General features: G+C 42.6%; 1 protein-coding gene across 1 annotated transcript in view; it reads left to right on the top strand.

Annotated features, from left to right (window-relative positions):
• The window catches only part of Dgki (diacylglycerol kinase iota), a 499,206-nt gene that overhangs the window by 173,127 nt on the left and 305,793 nt on the right, over positions 1-20,286 (top strand). Inside the window, 1 exon segment of the mRNA XM_045160292.1 lies at positions 7,579-7,687. Within this exon segment, the coding sequence (XP_045016227.1) occupies positions 7,579-7,687 (109 nt within the window).

Below are 20,286 nucleotides of genomic sequence, written 5' to 3'. Positions count from 1 at the left end.
CCACAAGAAGCTTTTTGAAGCTCTTAGGGGAGTTTTAGACAGCTGTTGTATTTTCTTTTTTAAAAACATATTTATTTACTTGAGAGAGAGAGGGAGAGAGAGAGCACATGGGCACAGGAGGGCCTTCAGCCACTGCAAACGAATGCCGGATGCATGCACCCCTTTACGCATCTGGCTTACATGGGTCCTGGATAGTCAAAATGGGATCCTTTGGCTTTTCAGGCAAGCTCTTTAACTGCTAAGCCATCTCTCCAGCCCCAAGTGGTGCATTTCCTAGAAAGTTGATGAGTGTTTCAGTATCTGGTGTGTCAGTCTTTCATAGATATCCTGGCTGAGGGACCTCCTGATTCTCTGGCACTTTTCCCTGCAGTAAGCAGGATCCCTGGTCCCATTCTCACAAATCGGACTACTTGGAGAAGGGTTGAGTACTTGAGGAAGGGTTGAATGTGTAACTTTGGAGTCAGAGAGGGTCCAGAGGGAATTGAGAGAAATTTGTGAAAGGGCCAACAAGCAAAATAACCAACCGTCTGGAATGTTCTCTGTGTATTTTCACATTGTCTGCTTATGAAGACCATTTATCCTCTAGGCTTCTTGGATAAGTAGGTTGCATTAATACTCCAATACGTCCTTTATAACTCATATTAGTTACTTTCCTTATTGCTATGACAGAATACATGGCAAGAAGAAACTTAAGAGGGGGAAGGTTGTCTCACCCTTAGAAGGGAGTTTCCAGTCCGTCATGGTGAGGAAGGGACAGCAAGGGGAGCGTGGAGCAGAGCTGGTCCACAGTCAGAAAGCAGAGCATGCTGGATGCTCCTGCTTGTGGCTCGCTGACTCTCCTTACTCTCAGCCTGGGATCCAGGCCCATGGAAGAGCACTGTCCACAGTTAGGGTGGGCCTTCCTGACACAGCTCAATCTAGAACCCCCTCCCCCAAAGACAATCCCAAAGATTTGTCTCCTCGATGATTCCAGATCCAATCAAGATGATAATTCACATTAACCATCACACGAATGTCATGGCCATGGGATTTTCTCTGAAACGTCGATTTCCCTTTGCTTCTCCTTTTCCTCCACATCCTTTTTCCCTCCTTCTCTCTCTCTCTTTCTTTCTCTTTTTGATGGTCTCATGGTAGCCCAGGCAGGCCTCTAACTTGCTAAATAGCTGGGGATGACCTTAAACTCCTGATCTTTCTGCCTTTTACTTCCAGACTTTGGGATTACAGGCATGCAACATCTTGTCTGGCTTGTTTTCAATTTTTTTTTTTTTTTTACCGTGTGTGTGTGTGTGTGTGTGTGTGTGTGTGTGTGTGTGTGTGTGTATGTAAAGGCCAGGGACAATCTCATTGTTAACCTCAGATACTGGTTATCTTTATTGAGATACAGTCTGTCACTGGCACTGGCCAGGAACTCACTAATTAAGCTATACTGGCAGGACAGACAGTCCCTGGATTCCCATATCTCTGTCTCACCAGGGCTGAGGTTATAATCAATCCCTTGTCACCACTCCTGGATTTTTTTTTAAATGTGGGTTTTGGGGAATCTCATGTCCTTATACTTGCCCTGTTCTCTAGATTTCTTATTTATTTATTTGAGGGGGGGGGAGAGGGAGGGAGGGAGGGAAGGAGGTGCACCAGCGCCCTCAGCCACTGCAAACAAACTCCAGATTCATGCACCCCCTTGTGTATCTGGCTTACATGGGTCCTGGAGAATCGAACCGGGATCCTTTGACTTTGCAAGCAAATGCCTTAACCACTAAGCCATCTCTCCAGCCCCTGTTCTCTAGATTTCTTAACAATGAATTCTACTTCATTTGCTACATGTATATTTAGGGTTTTTTGAGACAGGGTCTTCTTATGTACATAGGGAAAGGTGGCCATGAACTTATCCTCCTGCCTCAGCCTCCCAGGTACTGTGATCACAGGGGTGCACCACCACACCCTGGTTCAGTTATTTCTTCAGAGCAGTTCTGAAGGATTTCTGACCTTCTCAGGAAAGAGTCGGACTGAAATGTAAGACCCGGGTCATAATTCAAACCATCCTAATCAGATTTCTCAACCCTTGATCTAATCAGCTAGCTGTTATGCTTAGTTTCTTGGTCAAGTTCATTCATTAACTCAGAAAGCATTTATTGAATATATTCTGTGTCTACCCCTGGGCTAGATGTAATAAGATTAGCAGATGAATTGAGCCTGTCCTTTAGGAGTTTATAGTCTTATTGAATGGGGTGAGGGAAATAACAATGCTATTGAAAATGCATGGTGGCTTTGATATTTTAAATATATTTGAGGTCTGTCATGTCAGGAAATTGATATTAACTATGGCTTCATGCTCTTGAAACTGCATTATAAAATCTTTTATTTTCATATTTATTTCACAGTTAATATCACAGCTCTTTTTAGAGATGCTTTTGTGAGAATAATCGTTCCTTACAGACTGTGGTTGAGAAATTAATAGAAAGAATCGTTGGCATTTCATGGCTTTGCAGACTATGCATTTGGGAAGATTCTGAGCAGGAGCAAAGAATAAGTGGAAATCCAATTTATTTTGAGTTATTGCAGCAAATTGTAACATCAAACAACTGGCCCTGCCTCTTCCAACAGCACACAAGTTCTTCCAGACTTTTAAATGTCATCTTCAACACCAAGATAAATTTAAATAGAAAAATGACATAAACTAAGCTTATTTGATGGATGAGATATCATGACCTTATTTTCTTATTTTAGAAGAAAATGTCTATCTATGCATGAATTACTAGAGAAAGGCTTTGCTCCCATGGTTATTTAGAAGATTGGAACACAGACATTAGACATGCCACTGCAATGTATTAATATTGTTTTTCTTACTCTGTATTTTATACATTGGGGATTTTTTTTGAGGCAAGCCCAACAGAGTGGCCTTTTTTATGGGAGAGCAAGACAGAGAGAGAGAGATACTGAGAGAATAAGAGAACAAGAGAAAGAGAGAGAGAGAATTGATATGTCAGGGCCTCCAGTCACTGAAATCAAATTCTAGATGTGCATGCCACCTTATGCACATGCGTGACCTTGCACACTTGCATCACCTTGTGTGTCTGGCTTACACGGGACCTGGAGAGTTGAACCTGGGTCCTTAGGCTTTGCAGGCAAGTGCCTTAACTGCTAAGCCACCTCTCCAGCCCTCTGGTTTGTTTTTGAATCAGGGTCTTACTCTCACCTAGACCGAGGCTGACCTGTAACTTGCTCTGTACTCCAGGTTAGCCTCAAGATCACAGCATCCTCCTTACCTCAGCCTTCCAGAGTGCTGGGATTAAAAGGCATATGCCACCACGCCTGGCAATATGGTTTCTTTTCTCAACCCATTTACAGTTACACACTGGCAACCACTTTGATATTTCTTAACTGACTGTGTCTCCTAATTGATGTTTTCATGTGCAGTAGATACACAGTTTTCTTCTGTTGGTGCTACATAAAGCCAGCCTTCACTTTGCATCTACAATGAGTAGTAAATGGTGAACCATAGACTTAGTTACTTCTCTTCACAGTCTAGAAAAAAGTATGATTTCACACAAGTTTCATTGTCTCTCTCTCTCTCTCTCTCTCATCCTGCCAGTCATTGAAGTCCTATTTCACCTGGGTGGTCCCTGGCATTCTGGTTTGATTATCTGGGCAGTTTGCCCCTTGTGGCAGTCCTAGTTATGAAAGGGTTTGGCTGTTAGTCTTCATAGTTCTCAGGGACTAAACTCACTTATCCACTGGTTTTACTGGAGCCTCACGTTGGGCTTTTGTTTCTGTCTTCCTTCTTACCTCCTCTTCTTCCCACTTTTCTTCTTTTCCCTCCTTCTACCTCTTCTCACCTGAAATTTGAGTCCGTCAGTCATCTTGGGCACCGTGTGTGTGTGTGTGTGTGTGTGTGTGTGTGTGTGTGTGTGTGTATGTTACTGGGGATAACATCCAATGCCATGGCTATTTTTCTTTGCTGTCCTTTTTCTCCCTTCTTTTGTAGTGTTAAGGATTGAACCCAAGGCCTTACACATACTAAGCAAGTGGTTTACTACTACTGAGCTACATCTCAAAGTCTTACTGAGTTGTCCAAGCTAGCCTAACACTGATTATATAGCTGAGGCAGGCCTCTTGCCTCAGCTTCTTGCTATGTTTTTCTTTTTAAACATTTGAATTTAGGTTGTAGAGACTGTTAAGAACATAAAGATAGAACCTATGCTTTCTTACTCCAGAGAAATCTGGGTTTTCTTATGATAAAAAAAAAACAAAACAAAAAAAACACAGGGCTGGAGAGATGGTTTAGCGGTTAAGCGCTTGCCTGTGATGCCTAAGGACCCCAATTTGAGGCTAGATTCCCCAGGACCTACGTTAGCCAGATGCATAAGGGGGTGCATGCATCTGGAGTTCTTTTGCGGCGGCTGAAGGCCCCGGCGCACCCATTCTCTCTCTCCTTCTCTCCCTCTTTCTCTCTCAAATAAATAAAAATAAACAAATCATAAAAACACAAAAAACAAACAAACAAACAAAAAACTCCCAGAGCATCTAAGCTGCCCACAAAGAACAAGGAAGACCAGGCCACTTAGCACTGGTTCTTACAAACCTGCTTTTTACAAACGGTGTCGAACGTCTGGGAAAATCAAGTCTCATCAAAATGAGTCATGTCTAACATCCCTGCCAGGGCCCAGGAAACACGAGAGGAAATGGTAGATGTGACCTGAGTGCTGCTTCTCACAGCTAGCCAGAGAACCTTTGGTGGTAGACACTGAGGAGTCTCAAAATGCGTCAAAGCATAAAACAAGAGGCTGCTGAGAGCTCAACACAAAAGGAGATTTCTCACATGCCCTCCAGGGCTCAAGGAACGTTTCAAAAGAGGGAGCAGAAAGACTATGAGAGCCACAGATTGGCAAGGTGTACTGTGGGCACTGCCCTCCCAACATACCTCAACTGGTGCATTCATGACCCCACAGTGATTACTGGTGCCCCCACTGAGGGCGGGCCTGCAGGGGAATGGTGGGGGAGAGGGGACAAAAGTGAATAGATAACTTAATGGGAATAAGACCAGTTTATAGTATGGTCATAAATTAAAGCACCCTATTAAAATTATTATTTTTTTAAATTCAGATTCACAGAGCCCTTCAAGACCAGAGAACATCTACTTGGGTGGAAGAGTTCTTGGTAGGTGAAGGATTCCCACCGAGGAATTTCCCTACCTCCAACTCTTTCTTTTTTCATCTTGGGCTATCTTTAGCTCCTTTGGAGAGCCATTTATATATACATCCACCACCACCCCCATTTCTGATCTTGCTGTTTAGCATAGGTGGCCTTGAACTTGCTGTCTCAGGATGCTTCTTGCACTGTCTCTGAGTGCAGGGTGGGCTTACAGGCCTGGGCCTCCACACCTGGCTGCTGCTCCTTTCTCAGTGTGCAGTGGAATGGGGTACGGTTCAGCATGACAGGCCTAAGTCGATGTTGTTAATTATCCGCCTCAGAGAACATGAGCAGAGGAGACGGACACTGTGCCACTGGCCTGACTTCACTCAAGGCCTTTCCCACTTGCAGTGATTCTGGGGGATTATATAAAGTGGGCTCCTCACCCGCTGCCTAGAGGCACATTTTCAAAGTAGGCTACCAGCTAGCTCCATTCGATCACTTTCAGCTACCGAAGACCTGCCCACTATTTCTGGAACTTCCTGGGCAGGACTACAAGAGACTGAAAAAGAGAAACAGTGCCAGGCCCTTGCTGAGCTTTCTGACACACTTGGGGATTAACCGGTGCTGACATGGCCACATTCTTTTCCAGATTCTTCCCAGCGTTCCCTCAGCTCTGGGGCTTACTGCTCTTCTTGCCTAACCTCTCAAATTCCATTTCTGCCTGGGATTTGACTAGGTCGTTGCATGGGCGTGATAACCTGCCCCTTTGAGTGTGACTTGTTCTTTAACCCTTGGTTCTGAGCCTTTCTTCTTTCTGGGGCATGTGGATTTTCCCGCAGAGGCCTTGCCAGAAGGGAGGTCATTGTATCTTCCCTCATCCCTTCTTTCCTCCTGAGGATCTGGGCTCTTAGGTGTCGGCAGGTTCGAGGCTCCTGCCCCTTGAGGTGAGCTGCAGAGACCCTCTGGAAGCCACGTCCAAGTCTGGAATGAAACCGTTACCCCTGTGCTCCGGAGCCTGGCTTTGATGGGTCTTGCTGAGTCTTGTTTTCCAGCCTGCCCATCATGCCTCCCAGAGAGCTAAGTTCACATTCTTTTCAACACAATTTGTTGTGTCAAACCTCTCGTTATTAACACAGCTTATTGTGAATTTTGCATTTTCTGCATACACAACCATTGCATCTACAAATAACGATGTCTATGGTTTCTTCCCAATTTCTTTGAAAAATAAAATAAAAATCTTTCCCCTTGTACTGACCAGATTTCCAGTAAGAGGGTACTCAGGAGTTGTGAGAGCAGGCGTTTCCCCGATTGCACAGTGAAAGATTGTCTAGATGCCGTTAGATTACAACTTCTGCAGCACACAGCAGGAAATGCTTTGGGAACCTGGGTGAGTGTGTCCTCCTGGATCTGTCCGGGAGCCCGAATCCGAACTCGGAGCTACTGTCCCAGGACCCACCTGTGACTCTGATTCTGGGGCTGCTCATCCCATTCCTAGATACTACTGTGGAGGCAAGGCCTGTCCCCTTTCCAGGGGTTTCTGATCAATCCACGGGTCAGCACACTTGATGCTGATCTGACACGTTTGGTGCAGCTGTTCAGAAATGGAACTTTTTTTCTTATTACCGGTTATATCCCAGGTCTCCCTAGGTGAGCTCTGCTTTCTTCCTCTTGCTACTGTTTTTAATTCTTTCCGCAGTCTCAGCCCCCTTCCTTCCTCCCTCCCTTCCTTCGTTCCTTGGAGTTCTGTTTGCTTTGCTAAAGAGATTCTCCTTGCCTCAGGCCAAGGATGGGGTTGACTTGTTCAACCTTTCCTGTTTAGTTCTTTCCTTCCTGACCTAAATTTTGGTATTCCACCCAACAAATGTAGAATCCAACCAGTATGTTGGCTTTTTGTTTTTCTTCTTACTGTGGGTCTTAATTATGGTTAGATGGATGCTGGTTTCGTAGCACGGAGTACTGCAGCTTCTAGCCGGGTGGCCAGTGGCTCTCCTCAGGGGAAAGATGCTGTTTGGAGTAAGGGAAACTCACTGTTGCTAGTGTGGAGAGCACTAAGCTGGGCAGTAGAAGGTTCTGGAGTCTGCTTTGCTCCGGGTTTATCTCTGGCATCTTAAGACATTCTTCCTGTGTTCTAGCTACCCACCCTGGATCTTTTGTTTTGTGACTCAAGAGGCCTCCGTTTTTTGCTCTTCACCTTGATTAGGGGCTGACACTTTAGTTTCTGGTCCCAAAGCCCTACTTCCCCAATAGTGTTTGCTTTACACTCCTTGTCTTTTGCGACATAGCATCCTTTATTTTTACAGAGGTGTACTCCAAAACACAGTTGTAAAGAGTTTCGGATGTGTGAGGGGTTATTTCTGCCCCGTGGGAAACTGTGCGCTGTATAAAATTCTGATGTTAGCATTTCATTTATATTTATTTATTCATTCATTTATTTTCTTCTTGCTGCAGGAAAGCAATCTCCCGGGCCGGCCTCCAGCATCTGGCTCCTGCACATCCTCTCAGCCTTCCAGTGGTGAATGGTCCAGCGAAGGAGCCCAGAGCGACTCTGGACTGGAGTGTACGTGTCGGCGTTTTCTTTGTCCACCTCATAATTTCAGTTGCATGCTGAACTTTTTTTTTTCATTTTCATTGTCCATATTCCTGAAGCTTCAAGTCCGACATAGTTGAGAATTTTCAATACAGCCCACTGACCGGTCTTCAGCCGGCTAAACCACAGCCCCATTTCCAAAGCTCAGGGAACATAGATCCTTTAAATGAAGTTGGACATGGTCATGATGAAGGCAGCACATCAAGGATCGTTTGAAACACTATTGACCTCAACTCTGCCTTTCTTGGGGTGCCATTTTTCCCTCCTGACCAGAGATGACTTTGATTTGCATTTTAGGCACTTCACACCCTCCTGTTTGAAGGGAGGTGAGGCTGGTAGAAGTGGCTTAGTATGTTAGCTGTAGGCAGACATCCTGAAGTCAGAGAGGTTTCAGTGTTCAAGTGTATGGTTGATAAGATCTCTGATTGTGGGCTGAAAGGCTTCACCCCATCCCTGGAGACCTGAAGGGGACAATACCAAGCAGAGGGTGGCTGTTCTTAAATCCTGCCACCCTGTCTCGGGGGTGAACCAGATGGGATCATTCGCGTCCCTTTCCTACTTTTGGAAGACAGTGGCAGGAGAAGGGAGAGGAATGTTTTTATTTAAGTTTATTTGCAGTGACAAAAAAATCACATATACTGGGGAATCTCTTGTGATGTTTCATCACATGTATATGTATATATAGTGTAATTAAGGGCAACATATATAATTAAGCATTTATAATTTAGGGCAAAAACATTTGACATCCTTTCATCTAGCTTTTTCAAAGCAAACACAGTATATTTTCATTATTTGTGGCTATTCTAGGAGGGGTATCCAACCTATTCCTCGCAGGCCACATGTAGCCCGGATTGTGGCCCAAATAAAAATTGTAAACTCACTTAAAATATGAGATTTTTGTTTGTTTGTTTTTGGTAACTTGATTGGAAGTTCTTAACCACGAACTTTTGTAAATGAGGTCACGTCAACAAGGTTCTAACTTCGGACAGCCCTGTGCTTTCTGTGAAATAGCATACAGGAACTTCTTGTAACTGTAACTTACATTCCTATGACCAGCCTTTCCCTTCATCCACTCAACTCCTATTATCCATAGTCTATGGCAATCTCCACTATTTATACATGATAAGCTTTTAAATGTCTCATAGCTAAGAAAGATCACATAACATTTGTCTTTCTGTGCCTGACTTATTTGGACACAAAACTCTCCATTTCCACCTACGTTGCTGGAAATGACAGGATTTCATTCTTTTTTTAAAAAATTTTTTATTTTTACTTATTTATTTGAGAGCAACATACAGAAGAAAAAGAGGCAGAGAGAGAGAGAGAATGGGCACGCCAGGGCTTCCAGCTACTGCAAACGAATTCCAGACGCGTGTGCCCCCTTGTGCATATAGCTAATGTGGGTCCTGGGAAATGGAGCCTCGAAACAGCATCCTTAGGCTTCACAGGCAAGCCCTTAACCACTAAGCCCGTTTTCATTCTTTTCTATGGTTGAATACCATCCCATTGTATGTGTGGACCATGGTTTCTTTATCCAGTACACCATGTTGGTATACACTTAAGGTTGTTTCCATTTTCGGCTATTATGAATAGTGCTTCAATGAACACTAGAGTACAGAAATCTCTTCCAGCCTGCTGATTTCACCTCATTTGGATAGATCCCCAGCAATAAGATGACTAGGTCATACAGCCATTCTCTTTTCAATGTTTGAGGAGCCCTCACAATGTCTTTCATAATGGCTATGCTCGTTTACAGTCTTGTTGTCAGTGTGCAGGGGTCTTCTTACTCCATTTTGTCTGAAGTACTTATTGTCATTTTATATTTATTTATTTATTTGAGAGAGAGAGAGAGAGAGAGGGAGAGGGAGAGAGGAAGATAGAGAGAATAGGCATGGCAGGACCTCTAGCTGCTGTAAACAAACTCCAGATGCATTTGCCGCCTTGTACATCTGGCTTACGTGGGTCCTGGGGAATTGAACCTGGGTCCTTTGGCTTTGCAGGCATTGGCTAAGCCATCTCTGTTGTCCTCTTTTATCCTTAAGATAAAGAACCATTCTTACTCATTATAATCTTGATTTGTATTTCTATGATAGCTGGTAATGTTTGCCTTTTTTTTTTTTTTTTTTTTTTTTTTGCCACTTCTCTGTTGGCCATTTATCTATCTTCTTTTGAGAAATGTCTGTTTAGATCTATGGCCTGGTTTTTAAATTGGGGTATGTGTTTGCTTGCTGTTGAATACTTTTAGTTCCTTATATATTCTGAATATACCTCCTGTCAGATCTATAGTTTGAAATACTGAAATAAAAATATGAAAGTTTGTCCCTCTATCCTGTTACTTGATTCCTTTGCTGTAAAAATAAGTGGTTTAGTTTTATAGAAATCTGTCTTTGCCTTTGTTTCTTATACTTGTGGGATCCTTGCAGAAAATGTTTGTCCATTTCAATATCCTGTAGCATTTGTTTTCTTCTAGTCAAATCATAGTGTCACAGCTTCTGCTCAAGAATTTATTCAGTTCAGAGTTAATTTGGGTAACTGGTGAGAGATGGTCATCTAACTTCATTCTTCTGCATAGAGTTCTGAATTCCTCAGTGAAATCTATTGATACTGAGAGAAGATCATCATTTCTCCACCATATATTCTTAGTACCTATGTTGAAAATCAGATATAGATACAGTTTAAAAGCATATATGTCATGATTTAATCTCATTGTTATTACAATATTGTCTCTTTTCTCCCCACTGCACACGACCATTCTTTTCTTATTTTACATTATTTTAAGACAGAGTCTTAAGGAGACTAGCTGGCCTCAAACTTTCCAGATAGTGGAGGCTGGCCTTGAACTCATGATTGTTCTGCCTTCTCCTCCCAAGTCCTGAGATTAAAAGCATGTACCTACCATACACAGCTTGCATACACTTATGAAATTTCTGCACAAAGACTGTAACTGAAATCTAACTTCTTCCTTGGTTGAGAAACTATTAGAGAGACAGTGTTCAAATATCTCACGGCCATGTTGAATTGCTGTCCAGGAAGACTCCTTCATTTCCTGGAGCTTCTCTTTATTTTAAGATAGCCATAGTGGAGTGTAAAATACAGTTTTGCTATAATATATAGTATATGCAGTAAGTTGTAAAAGAAAATATTAGTTGCCTCCTAACAGAGCATACAATGTATTTAGGAGGCTATTCATACAGTTGTTTACATAATCAAAGAGAATTAAATGTATAAACTCACAGATAATTCAATCACCAAGGCGGGTGCATAGACTAATGACAAGAGCTTTATAAATAAAGTACCCCAGAAAGTTAGCTTCATATTCATGGCGTTCCACTGTCCTGGAACAAAGCAACAGGGTTCTACTTGAGATGTGAAATTCTAGTGAGGGACAGTTTGCATCATGTGGTTAGGAACACTCATTAAATCCTTTCTCTGCCCATTGAATGATAGCATGTGAGTCATGCGATTTCTTGTAGACTCAGCACCCTCATGCAAATAAGGACTGTTGGGACTCCTCCATTGTGCGGCCCTCAGAGGTATTGTTGAGGGTCACTTGTGACAGGAAGTATGAAAGGTTTTTTTTAATTTTTAAATATGAACCATCAACAGTATTCTTTATTCAGAAACAAAGTAATTGATAATCTGTTAATGCATGAAACATTTATTGAGTACCTCTTCTGAAATAGAACTTGTGTGGGTTCCTTGGGATCCCCAGGGTGAAGGGGATGCAGTTCTTCCCTTCACAAAGCTTCAAATCCAGTGGGTAGAAGGAGCTCCAAAGCTAAAACCCAGCATGGTGCTTCCTGAAACAAGAGATACTCATGGGGGAAGGTGGTCACTGGAATGTGAGAAAGGACCCTTGCTCTCTCCAGCTGATGTTGGAAATAGTTATTAGCAAATGCTGCCTGAGCCAGTATTTGGCTAGAAGGTATTATTTTTCTGGTTCCTGTGGAGAGGTATGTACTATGATATTCATTAAAATGGTATTTTTGGCTAGTGGTGGGAGGCTGCCGAGCAGAACCGGGTTTGAACCAGCGTGAGCTGAGCTGAGGCTGGGTTTGCGTGTAGCGGTCATCTGTTCCTCCTCCTTCTCCCCTCCTCTGTGACTGTGGGCATCCTGCCTTGGTGGACTGTTGAAATTATGTCATGAGAAATTCTTTGTGATATTTGTTAGTGGAGAAAAAGTAGAAAGCTGGAGGGAATGCTGCTGAGGGCTTCTGTAGAGATCTGCTGTGTCAGGCCCTAGGTGCTGCCCTGAGCATAACCTGCATCTTGTCTCCTCCTGGTGTTAGCGGACACAGGTAGCGTGCTGACCAGGTGATACGCTTCCCTCTGGTCATGTGAACCATTTGCTACAGAAGAAGTGAGATTGCTGAAAATAGTTTAGGTTCATTCTTTTTTTCTGCTAAGACTTCAGATCACTTGTTCTTGCTTTTAAAATTCTGGCATCTTTCTACTGAATGCACTTTTTTTTTTTTTTTGAAGCAGGGTCCCTCACTCTAGACCAGGCTGACCTGGAACTCATGGATGATCCGCCCACCTCAGCCTCCTGAGTGCTTGGATTAAAGGTGTGCCCCACCATATCTTGCCTCTGAACGCACTTTTCAGCCATTTCATTTATATTAGGCTAGATTGATCTTCTGTTCCAGGAACCAATTTAGGAATTCAGAAATTTCATTGTTCTGTTTGAAGTGTAAGAAGGGTTCTGAGGCTTGACCATTTCCTTTGCCTACAGCCCTGCCATTTGACTTTCTGGAACAAAACAGTGTGGCCACGCATCTCCCATTGCCCAGCCCAGTTTTCTGGATTACACCGATTAAAATAATCAATCTTAACTTACTCAGTCACACTGTTTATTGAGGTCAGAACCTCCCAGATCTAGAGATGGCTCAGCCACTAAGTGTTCATCCTCACAACCATAGGGACCCGAGTGGGCCCAAGACCATCTTCTAGGGTTATTCAGATGGCTTACTCCCACCTCAGGCTGGAGAGACAGCTCAGTGGTTAAGGTGCTTGCTTGCAAAGCCTGATGGCCTGAGTTCGATTTCCCAGTGCCCACATAAAGCCAGATGTCTTGCTGGTTTTGGGAGATCTGGTCGGTCTCCCCGATCAACAGCTTCATTGTTGATGTAGACCACATTCTGGTATAGGGAATTACAGGACAGTGCCAAGGGAAAAGAAAAAATAAAAAGTCAGAGAAACAGGAGAAATTTGAGGTTAGGTTTTGTCCACTCTCTCCAGAGCCCTTCGATTCAGGTGCTCCCCTAAGGTCCCCTTGAGAGATCCACCTTTTAGTCTGACTTCCAGGATATAGGATTCTATGGTACCAGTTCAATTTGGGTTTAGTTTTGTGTCTCCTCACACCCTGTCCCTTCCCCCAAGCCTTACCCTCCCTATTGTCCAAGCCTCAAGATGCTATTCAGTTATGTCAACAACTTGAGCTGATCCAGGTTAGCAAACACAGATGATGAGTGAGATCATGTGACGATTGCCTTTCTGTGATTGTGTTAATTCACTTAGAATGATCTGTTCCAAGTTCAACCATGTTTCTACAAATTTCAATGTACCATTTTTTCTTACTGCTGAGTAGAATTCCATCATGTAGATAAACCACATCTTGTCTATTGATACATTCAGTGATGGATACCTGGGTTGATTCCAATTTTTAGCTATTATGAATTGAGCAGCTATAAACATGGTTGAGCAATTTATGAACTGAGATGTTGAGCTTTTAGGGTAAATGCCCAGTAAGGGAATAGCAGGTCTGTTGCTAATTCATCCTTTTCAGGAGTCTCCATATTGATTTTCACAGTGGTTGTACCAGCTTACATTCCCACCAACAGTGAATGAGTGTTCCTATTTCTCCACAGCCTCACCAGCATTTGTTTCCATTTGATTTTTAAATGTTTGCTATCCTTACTGGGGTAAGGTGGAATGTCATAGTTGTTTTAATTTGCATTTCCATAATGGTAAGGGATGTTGAACATTTTCTTAAGTGTTTGTTTTCCATTTGTTATTATCTCTGTTTAGTTCTCTGCCCCAGTTTTGGAGTGGGCTGTTTGAATTTTTTATTGTTTGGTTTTGAGTTCTTTGTAGATTCCAAATATTAGGCTTCTGTCAGTGGTATAGCTCTGATTATGGTATGTTTGTCTCTGCCAAAGCTTCTTAGCTTCATGAGATCCCATTGGTTGAGTGCTTGTTTAGTTTCTTGGGCAACTGGTATTTTGTGTCATGGACAGTGCCCCCTATTTTTTCTTCCAGTAGTTGAAGAGTTTTAGGTCTTGTATTGAGGGCTTTAATCCATTTGGACTTGATTTCTGTGCATGGAAAAATGAGTGGGCCTAATTTCATTTTTTCTACATATGGTCATCCAATTTGTCCAACACCATTTGTTGAGGATGCTGTCTTTTCTCTAGTCTACATTATTGGCATCTTTGTCAAAGATCAAGCAGCTGTAATTACTTGACCGAAAGTCTCCATCTTCACTTCTGTTCCATTGTTCTATGTTTCTGTTTTTACTCCAGTACCATGCTGGTTTTGGCTTTGTAATATAGATTTAGATTGGGTATGGTGATACCAACAGAGGTGTTGTTTGGTTTGTTTGCTGAGGATGTGTGTGGATATCTGAGGCCTTCTGCCATTCCTGTGAATCTTGAGATCATTTTTTTTCAATCTCTGTGAAGAATGACGCTGGTATTTTTATTGGTATTGTGTTAAATTTGTATATTAAATCTGTACTTAAAAAGTTATTTATTTGAGAGAGGAAGAGAGAGACTGAGAAAGGGAGAATGGGCATGCCAGGGCCTCTTGCTACTGCAAACAAACTCCAGATGCATGGGCCTTTTGCACATCTGGCTTTACCTGCGTACTGGGGCATCAAACCTGGGCCTTTAGGCTCTGCAAACAGGCACCTTTAACTGATGAACCATCTCTCTAGTCTCATGCTCATCTTTTTAAAAAATACTTTATTTTTTATTTTCAAAGAGATTTAGGAAAGAGAGAGAGGGAAAGAGGGAGACAGCGATTGAGCATGGGCATACCAGGGCCTCTAGTCACTACAAACAAACTCCAGATGAATGCGCAACTTTGTGCATTGGGCTTTGCATGGGTACTGGGGACTTGAACCTGGGTCTTTAGGCTTTACAGGCAAGTGCCTTAACTCCTAAGCCATCTCTCCTTTCCTATACTCATCTTTTAATTAAAACAATTTTGTTTGTACTATTCCCTCTTTGCCTGGATCCCTCACATTATCTCTGCTCATGGCAAATTGTCATTGAAACCTTAGAAGAAAGTCAGCATTTTTTGCTTGACTGATCTGAGGCCCTCAGTTAGGTCTCAGGCTACTTGCACAAACAGGCTGTGTCCTCTGCTTGGTTTCTCTTCACCACACTACAGCACAGGCCTAGGGGCTCTGTGGTTACTGATGCCCAGGGATCAACTGATCATAGCTTTTCTGCTCAGTCAGCAAGAAGGGAGCCTCTCAGAGGAAGCGAAGAGCACTAAGATAATCCCCAGCACATGGAAGGTTTATCAAACACAACTCCAAAGCCCACTTGCAAAAGAAATAGACTCATGCTAATTTTTAATGCCAAGTAACTTTTTGTAAATTTCTTGCTAATGCAGGTCATTGCATTAGATCATGCAAAGCAATGTAGCTGCCCACTACTCATAATGTTTTTTCTTGATGGGGAGTCTCAGTGTCAGCTTGCAGAGACTGCTTCCTTTGACCCCATTAGGACACATGCTGGCCAAACCAGTTTGGGAGAAAATAAGTTAAATGACTAGAAAGGGAGAAAGTGATACTCAAAACGGGGGAAAAAATAAATAAAAAACCCAAAACTCATCTCCTCGACTGGATTCCAAGTTCTCAGTTTGGAGTGAGTTAGCCCATTTAGAAGTGTGTTGGTTCTACATAAAATGTGTGTCTTCTTAAATGCCACATGCCTCCCCTGTGATGGAGACTTCATTTGCACGTACAGCTCTCTTCTGTGTTTAGTATGGTGGCCAAGAGCACAGGAGGTGGGTCTCTCTTCTGTCCCCACTATTTTAGGGTTGCATTTTGTCCATCCCACTTCCCGAGTGAACCCCAGCACAATGTGGGGGGGGGGAAAGCCACCAGATTGTCCTTAAAGGGCCCGTTGCTTTTAACCCCAGATACCCATGATCAGTCTAGGTCTTCTGCTCCACTGGACCAAATCCTTCCAGCTAGAGCTCTGTGGATGGCAGAAGCTCAGAACAAACAACGCTGGTTCCTCAGTCCAGACTGTCTTTGCCTTTTGTTAGTTGGTGACATGCTGAAAACCCCTCTTCCAGGCAGGTGCATGCCTAGCACGGTGGTATTCTGCTTCATAGTTTGGTTCAGGGATAGCATTAGGGAGCCCGTCTTCATGTGGCATTGATTTAAACTGGGTTAAGAAATTAGGTCATCTTATCTTTAGAATCCTTGAAAGAATAGCCTGGAGTTAAAAGGGCATGCATGTGAATGTGTGTCCATGTGCTGTCTGCTTGCATGGGTGTTAGTGCATGTGTTCTCATTTCAGCCTTCAGTATGAGTCAGAGGAAACCCGTGTTATTGGTCAAGTTTGACGCCATCACCAGCAGCCTCTGCTGCCTCCCGTAGCTCTCCACTCGGATGCCTATTTCATAAACCTTAGGTTAACGGAGATAGCAGATCTGCCCAGAGCATGAGAAGCTTCCCAGGGTAAATCAGTGAAGAGTCTGTCTTTGGTTGTCCAAGTTAATAGTTTGATGATCCACCATGATCCACGAACTCTCATTATTCCTTCGTTTTCTGAAATTGAGATCATTTTAAATTTAATCCTGCTTGGCTTCTGGGAGAAGTCACAGAATCCTATAGTTTCATATGTCTGCAATAAGTGTCTAGTTTTTTAATGTTCCCCAACTGGGCAAACGGTTATCTAGGAAATCATATTAAAATAGTGAAAATAAATAGAAAAAAAAACCCGATTTTCAATACTGCATGTTGTTTAACCAAACCTATCCCACATATTGTCACTCAGCATGGATGTGGAAGACATTGGACCATGTCTGCATCCCCTTCAGACTCTGGACTTGCTTACTACACAGCTCAGTTAGTAGTAGACACATTTTGAGTGCTCGGTTGGTATTTGCTTTTGGACACCATAGATGTAACCACCCAAGAATGTTTGGTACTCCATATCATAAAATTTTCATGGGGATCCAGTCCACATTCTCTCTCCCCTCCTTTTTTTTAAATGTAGGTGCTGGGGATTGAACTCAAGACCTCATGCTTACACAACAGGCACTTGATCAATTGAGCTATCTCCCCAACCCCATCAGAATGATTTTGTTAGGATATCTATTCCTGAAGGTGAACATAACTGCTTGAGCACACAGATATTTTACTTTGGTCTGTCCTTTCTTTAGAGGCTTGTGCAAGTTCCTTCCCATCGTCTCCAGGATCTCTGTGGTTAACCATGAGCCTGCCACTGTGCATTGATGGCTCTTTTCTCAAAATTCAGCTTGACTGTCCTATGCCACATTTCTCTTTCTCTTGCCTTCTCCTTCTCTGGGGATGATTCCTGAGGTACCAAGTATAATGCATCTTGACTCACACACAGCTCATTTATCCATTATCTAAGAAGCTGACAGAGGTGGGGTGAGATCTCTGAGGCCGTAGGCTTTGCAGCACATTCCAATCATCTTGAGCACTTTGGGCAATTCTCGCTCCCAGGATTCACTGCAGAAAAATTGGCACACTCTCTCTGAAATGATACCTACCTAATTTTAAAAAGCCACCAGGCCATTAAAATACACAACTCAGTTTGAATACCAGTGTGCTAGACAATGGCAGGATATATAACAAAGCCTCCATCTTTTCCGAAGGTCGGTCTCTTTTAAGTAAGCTTCCCATCTAAGAGTGTGGCTAGGGAGCTATAGGTCTTGCTGTGCTCGTCTAAAGGAAGACTGGCTTCTAAGCTTCTGAAAATTTGCAAATGGAATGCAGTTTAGCAAGGAAACATTTGGTCAGGGGAGTCAGCCTACCGGCCTGGCAAGTTAAAGGGTTGTGGGGCTTATAAGCTTTTGACGTCCTGAGTCTTGCTGCTGTCTGCCTTACCTGACTCCTGGGGCTTCATTCCTGACAGGCCTAGCTTGTTAATGTCAAAGGTTTTTTGACCTTTAGCTCACTGAAACAATTTTACACTTCATTTCTTACAGTCGCTGGCAGAAATTGTACTGTGGTGGTTTCCTTGGTGTTTGTTATTATGGGATGTTTAGTTCCCATCTTCTCTAGTTGACTTGCCACCATGAAATAACACAGCACCTCAGGGCTGGGACTAGTTTGAGGAATATATGCTTACTGAAAGAATTAAAGAATGTCAAGTTGAAAAGGGATTGTTTTGTATAACTGGATCAAAGTTAAAGTTGGATGAAAATTTCCCAGAAGTGCAATGATTTAGATTGCGAGCATTATTTATTTTGGCTACTTGCAAAGATATGCTTCTGCATTTGACTTTTTGGTGTTATTACTCATCATTCGGGGACTGTTCAGGGTCCAGCAGTATGTCTGTCCTTCACTTTTGCCCATTAGCGTCATGTAAGAAGGGGTTTGGTCAGTTGCCCCATGGTATTCTATAAGCACACTGAACATGACTTGCCATAGAGAACATTGTCAGAGGGAAGAAAATTTTCAGAAAAACTGGGTGCTCTGACCTAGTGGTTGACCATTTTTATCAGTGCTATTTTCCTGTGAGGGATTCTTGCTTTGTTTTGTATTTTGAAACAGAGTCTCGGGCTGTCCTCCAACTTAGTTCTCCTGTCTCAGCCTTCTGAGTGCTGGGATCGCATGCGCATGCCAACATAGCTGTCTTAGGGAAGGTTTCGAGGCACTTGGAGTCAGGTATAGCGTGGCCCCAGCATAGCATGTCCTTGAGCCTTTGATATTAACATACTTGCTCACTTTCCCCACCCTTTCACTCCTTGCTTTTGCTTACCTCACTTTCCTTGTATTGTGAAGATTCTAGATCACAGGGCACAGCCTTTGGCTATCCTTGCCTGACAACAGTTGAGACTATTACCAGTGAAAGCAATACATATTCTATTTGAATCTGAAGGATTGCAAATTGCATTCATTGTTAAAGATGGGTAACCACTGGAGGATTTTACTCTGAAGCATCATTTCATCTGTACTTCTGCTTCTCTGTGGTAAGCCTGGGCATTCAGAGAGCTATGGAATGGACACTTCTGAAACAGTTTGTGAGAAGTGTCTCAGATGTTAGATGCAATTATAAATGAGGTGGTTATGGGCTTGAGGGATGGCTTAGCAGCTAAGACGTTTGCATGCAAAGCCAAAGGACCCAGGTTCGATTCCCCAGGACCCACGTTAGCCAGATGCACAAGGGGGTGCACATGTCTGTAGTTCATTTGCAGTGGCTGGAGGCCCTGGAGTGCCCATTATTTCTCTCTCTCCCTCTCTCCCCTCTTTCTCTGTCAAATAAATAAATAAATAAATAAATAAATAAATATAAAGTACATAAATGAGGTGGTTATTCTGCAAATTTCTTTCACTGAAGTCATCACCCATAGTTCTCTGTACAGACTGTTATAACAAATTACCAGAGGCTGGCTGGCTTAAAGAACACATTAATTTCTCATTGTTCTAGAGGCTGGGAAATACAAGGGGAAGATGCCAGTAGACCAGGTTCCTATGAGGGCCATTTCTTTCTTGACATGAGCTCATGTAGCTTTTCCTTGGTGCCTGAATGTGGAGATGGGGAAATCTCTCTTGTATCTCTTCATGGAAGAGCTCTAATCTCCTAGTGAAATGTTCCCCCTTAGGACCTCATCACTTACAAAGGCCTCTGCTTCCTGATACCATCATGGTGGAGTTAGAGCTCAGCATACAAATTTTGGGGGACCGTAGTTCAGTCCATTGTTTCCACTAAGGGAAAACATCTAAGTTTATGTACTTCTCATGAAATTCCCTGTGAAACATAACAGGATTAGTCTCTCATTCCTTGATAATTAGTTTTCTAATACAGTGCTTTCCTTGATATCTCAGAGCATCTTTTAAGCAAGTAAACAAAATGTATAATTAATATAGAAATTTACCCTCTCCAAGATAGGTTTTATTCTAAGAAGGAATATGAAATTTTATCCATCACACTTTAAAAGCCCAAGTGTTTAGCCCCACTCTCCAATTAAACACTGCACATTTCTGGATAATAGGATTGCTGCTCACATCATACACCATAGCTACTCTGTTCACCATCAGAAGTATATAATTTTAGAAGCAGTTAAATTACTCAGTTTTGAAAAATTAGAATTAATTGGGTGGGATGCCTTACTGAATTAGCCAAAAGTTGGAATTAAGAGATATCTATTATGCTTCAACTTCCATAGACACGAAGTATAAATACATTTTCAGACAGTCCTACCTGAAGAACTTTAACACTGCAACTTGCCTTCTTAGTTTGCTAAGGAAAGGCAAATTTTAATTGAATTTCGGCATGACATTTGCATGTGGGTCCTGGCTAAGAAAAACTTTGAAAGAATTTATTTAGAATCATGTTCACTCATGTGTTGAAAAT

Source organism: Jaculus jaculus, chromosome 10, assembly GCF_020740685.1.
Source record: "Jaculus jaculus isolate mJacJac1 chromosome 10, mJacJac1.mat.Y.cur, whole genome shotgun sequence".
Taxonomy (NCBI): Eukaryota; Metazoa; Chordata; class Mammalia; order Rodentia; family Dipodidae; genus Jaculus; species Jaculus jaculus.
This window is presented reverse-complemented; position numbering and strand designations above follow the sequence as displayed.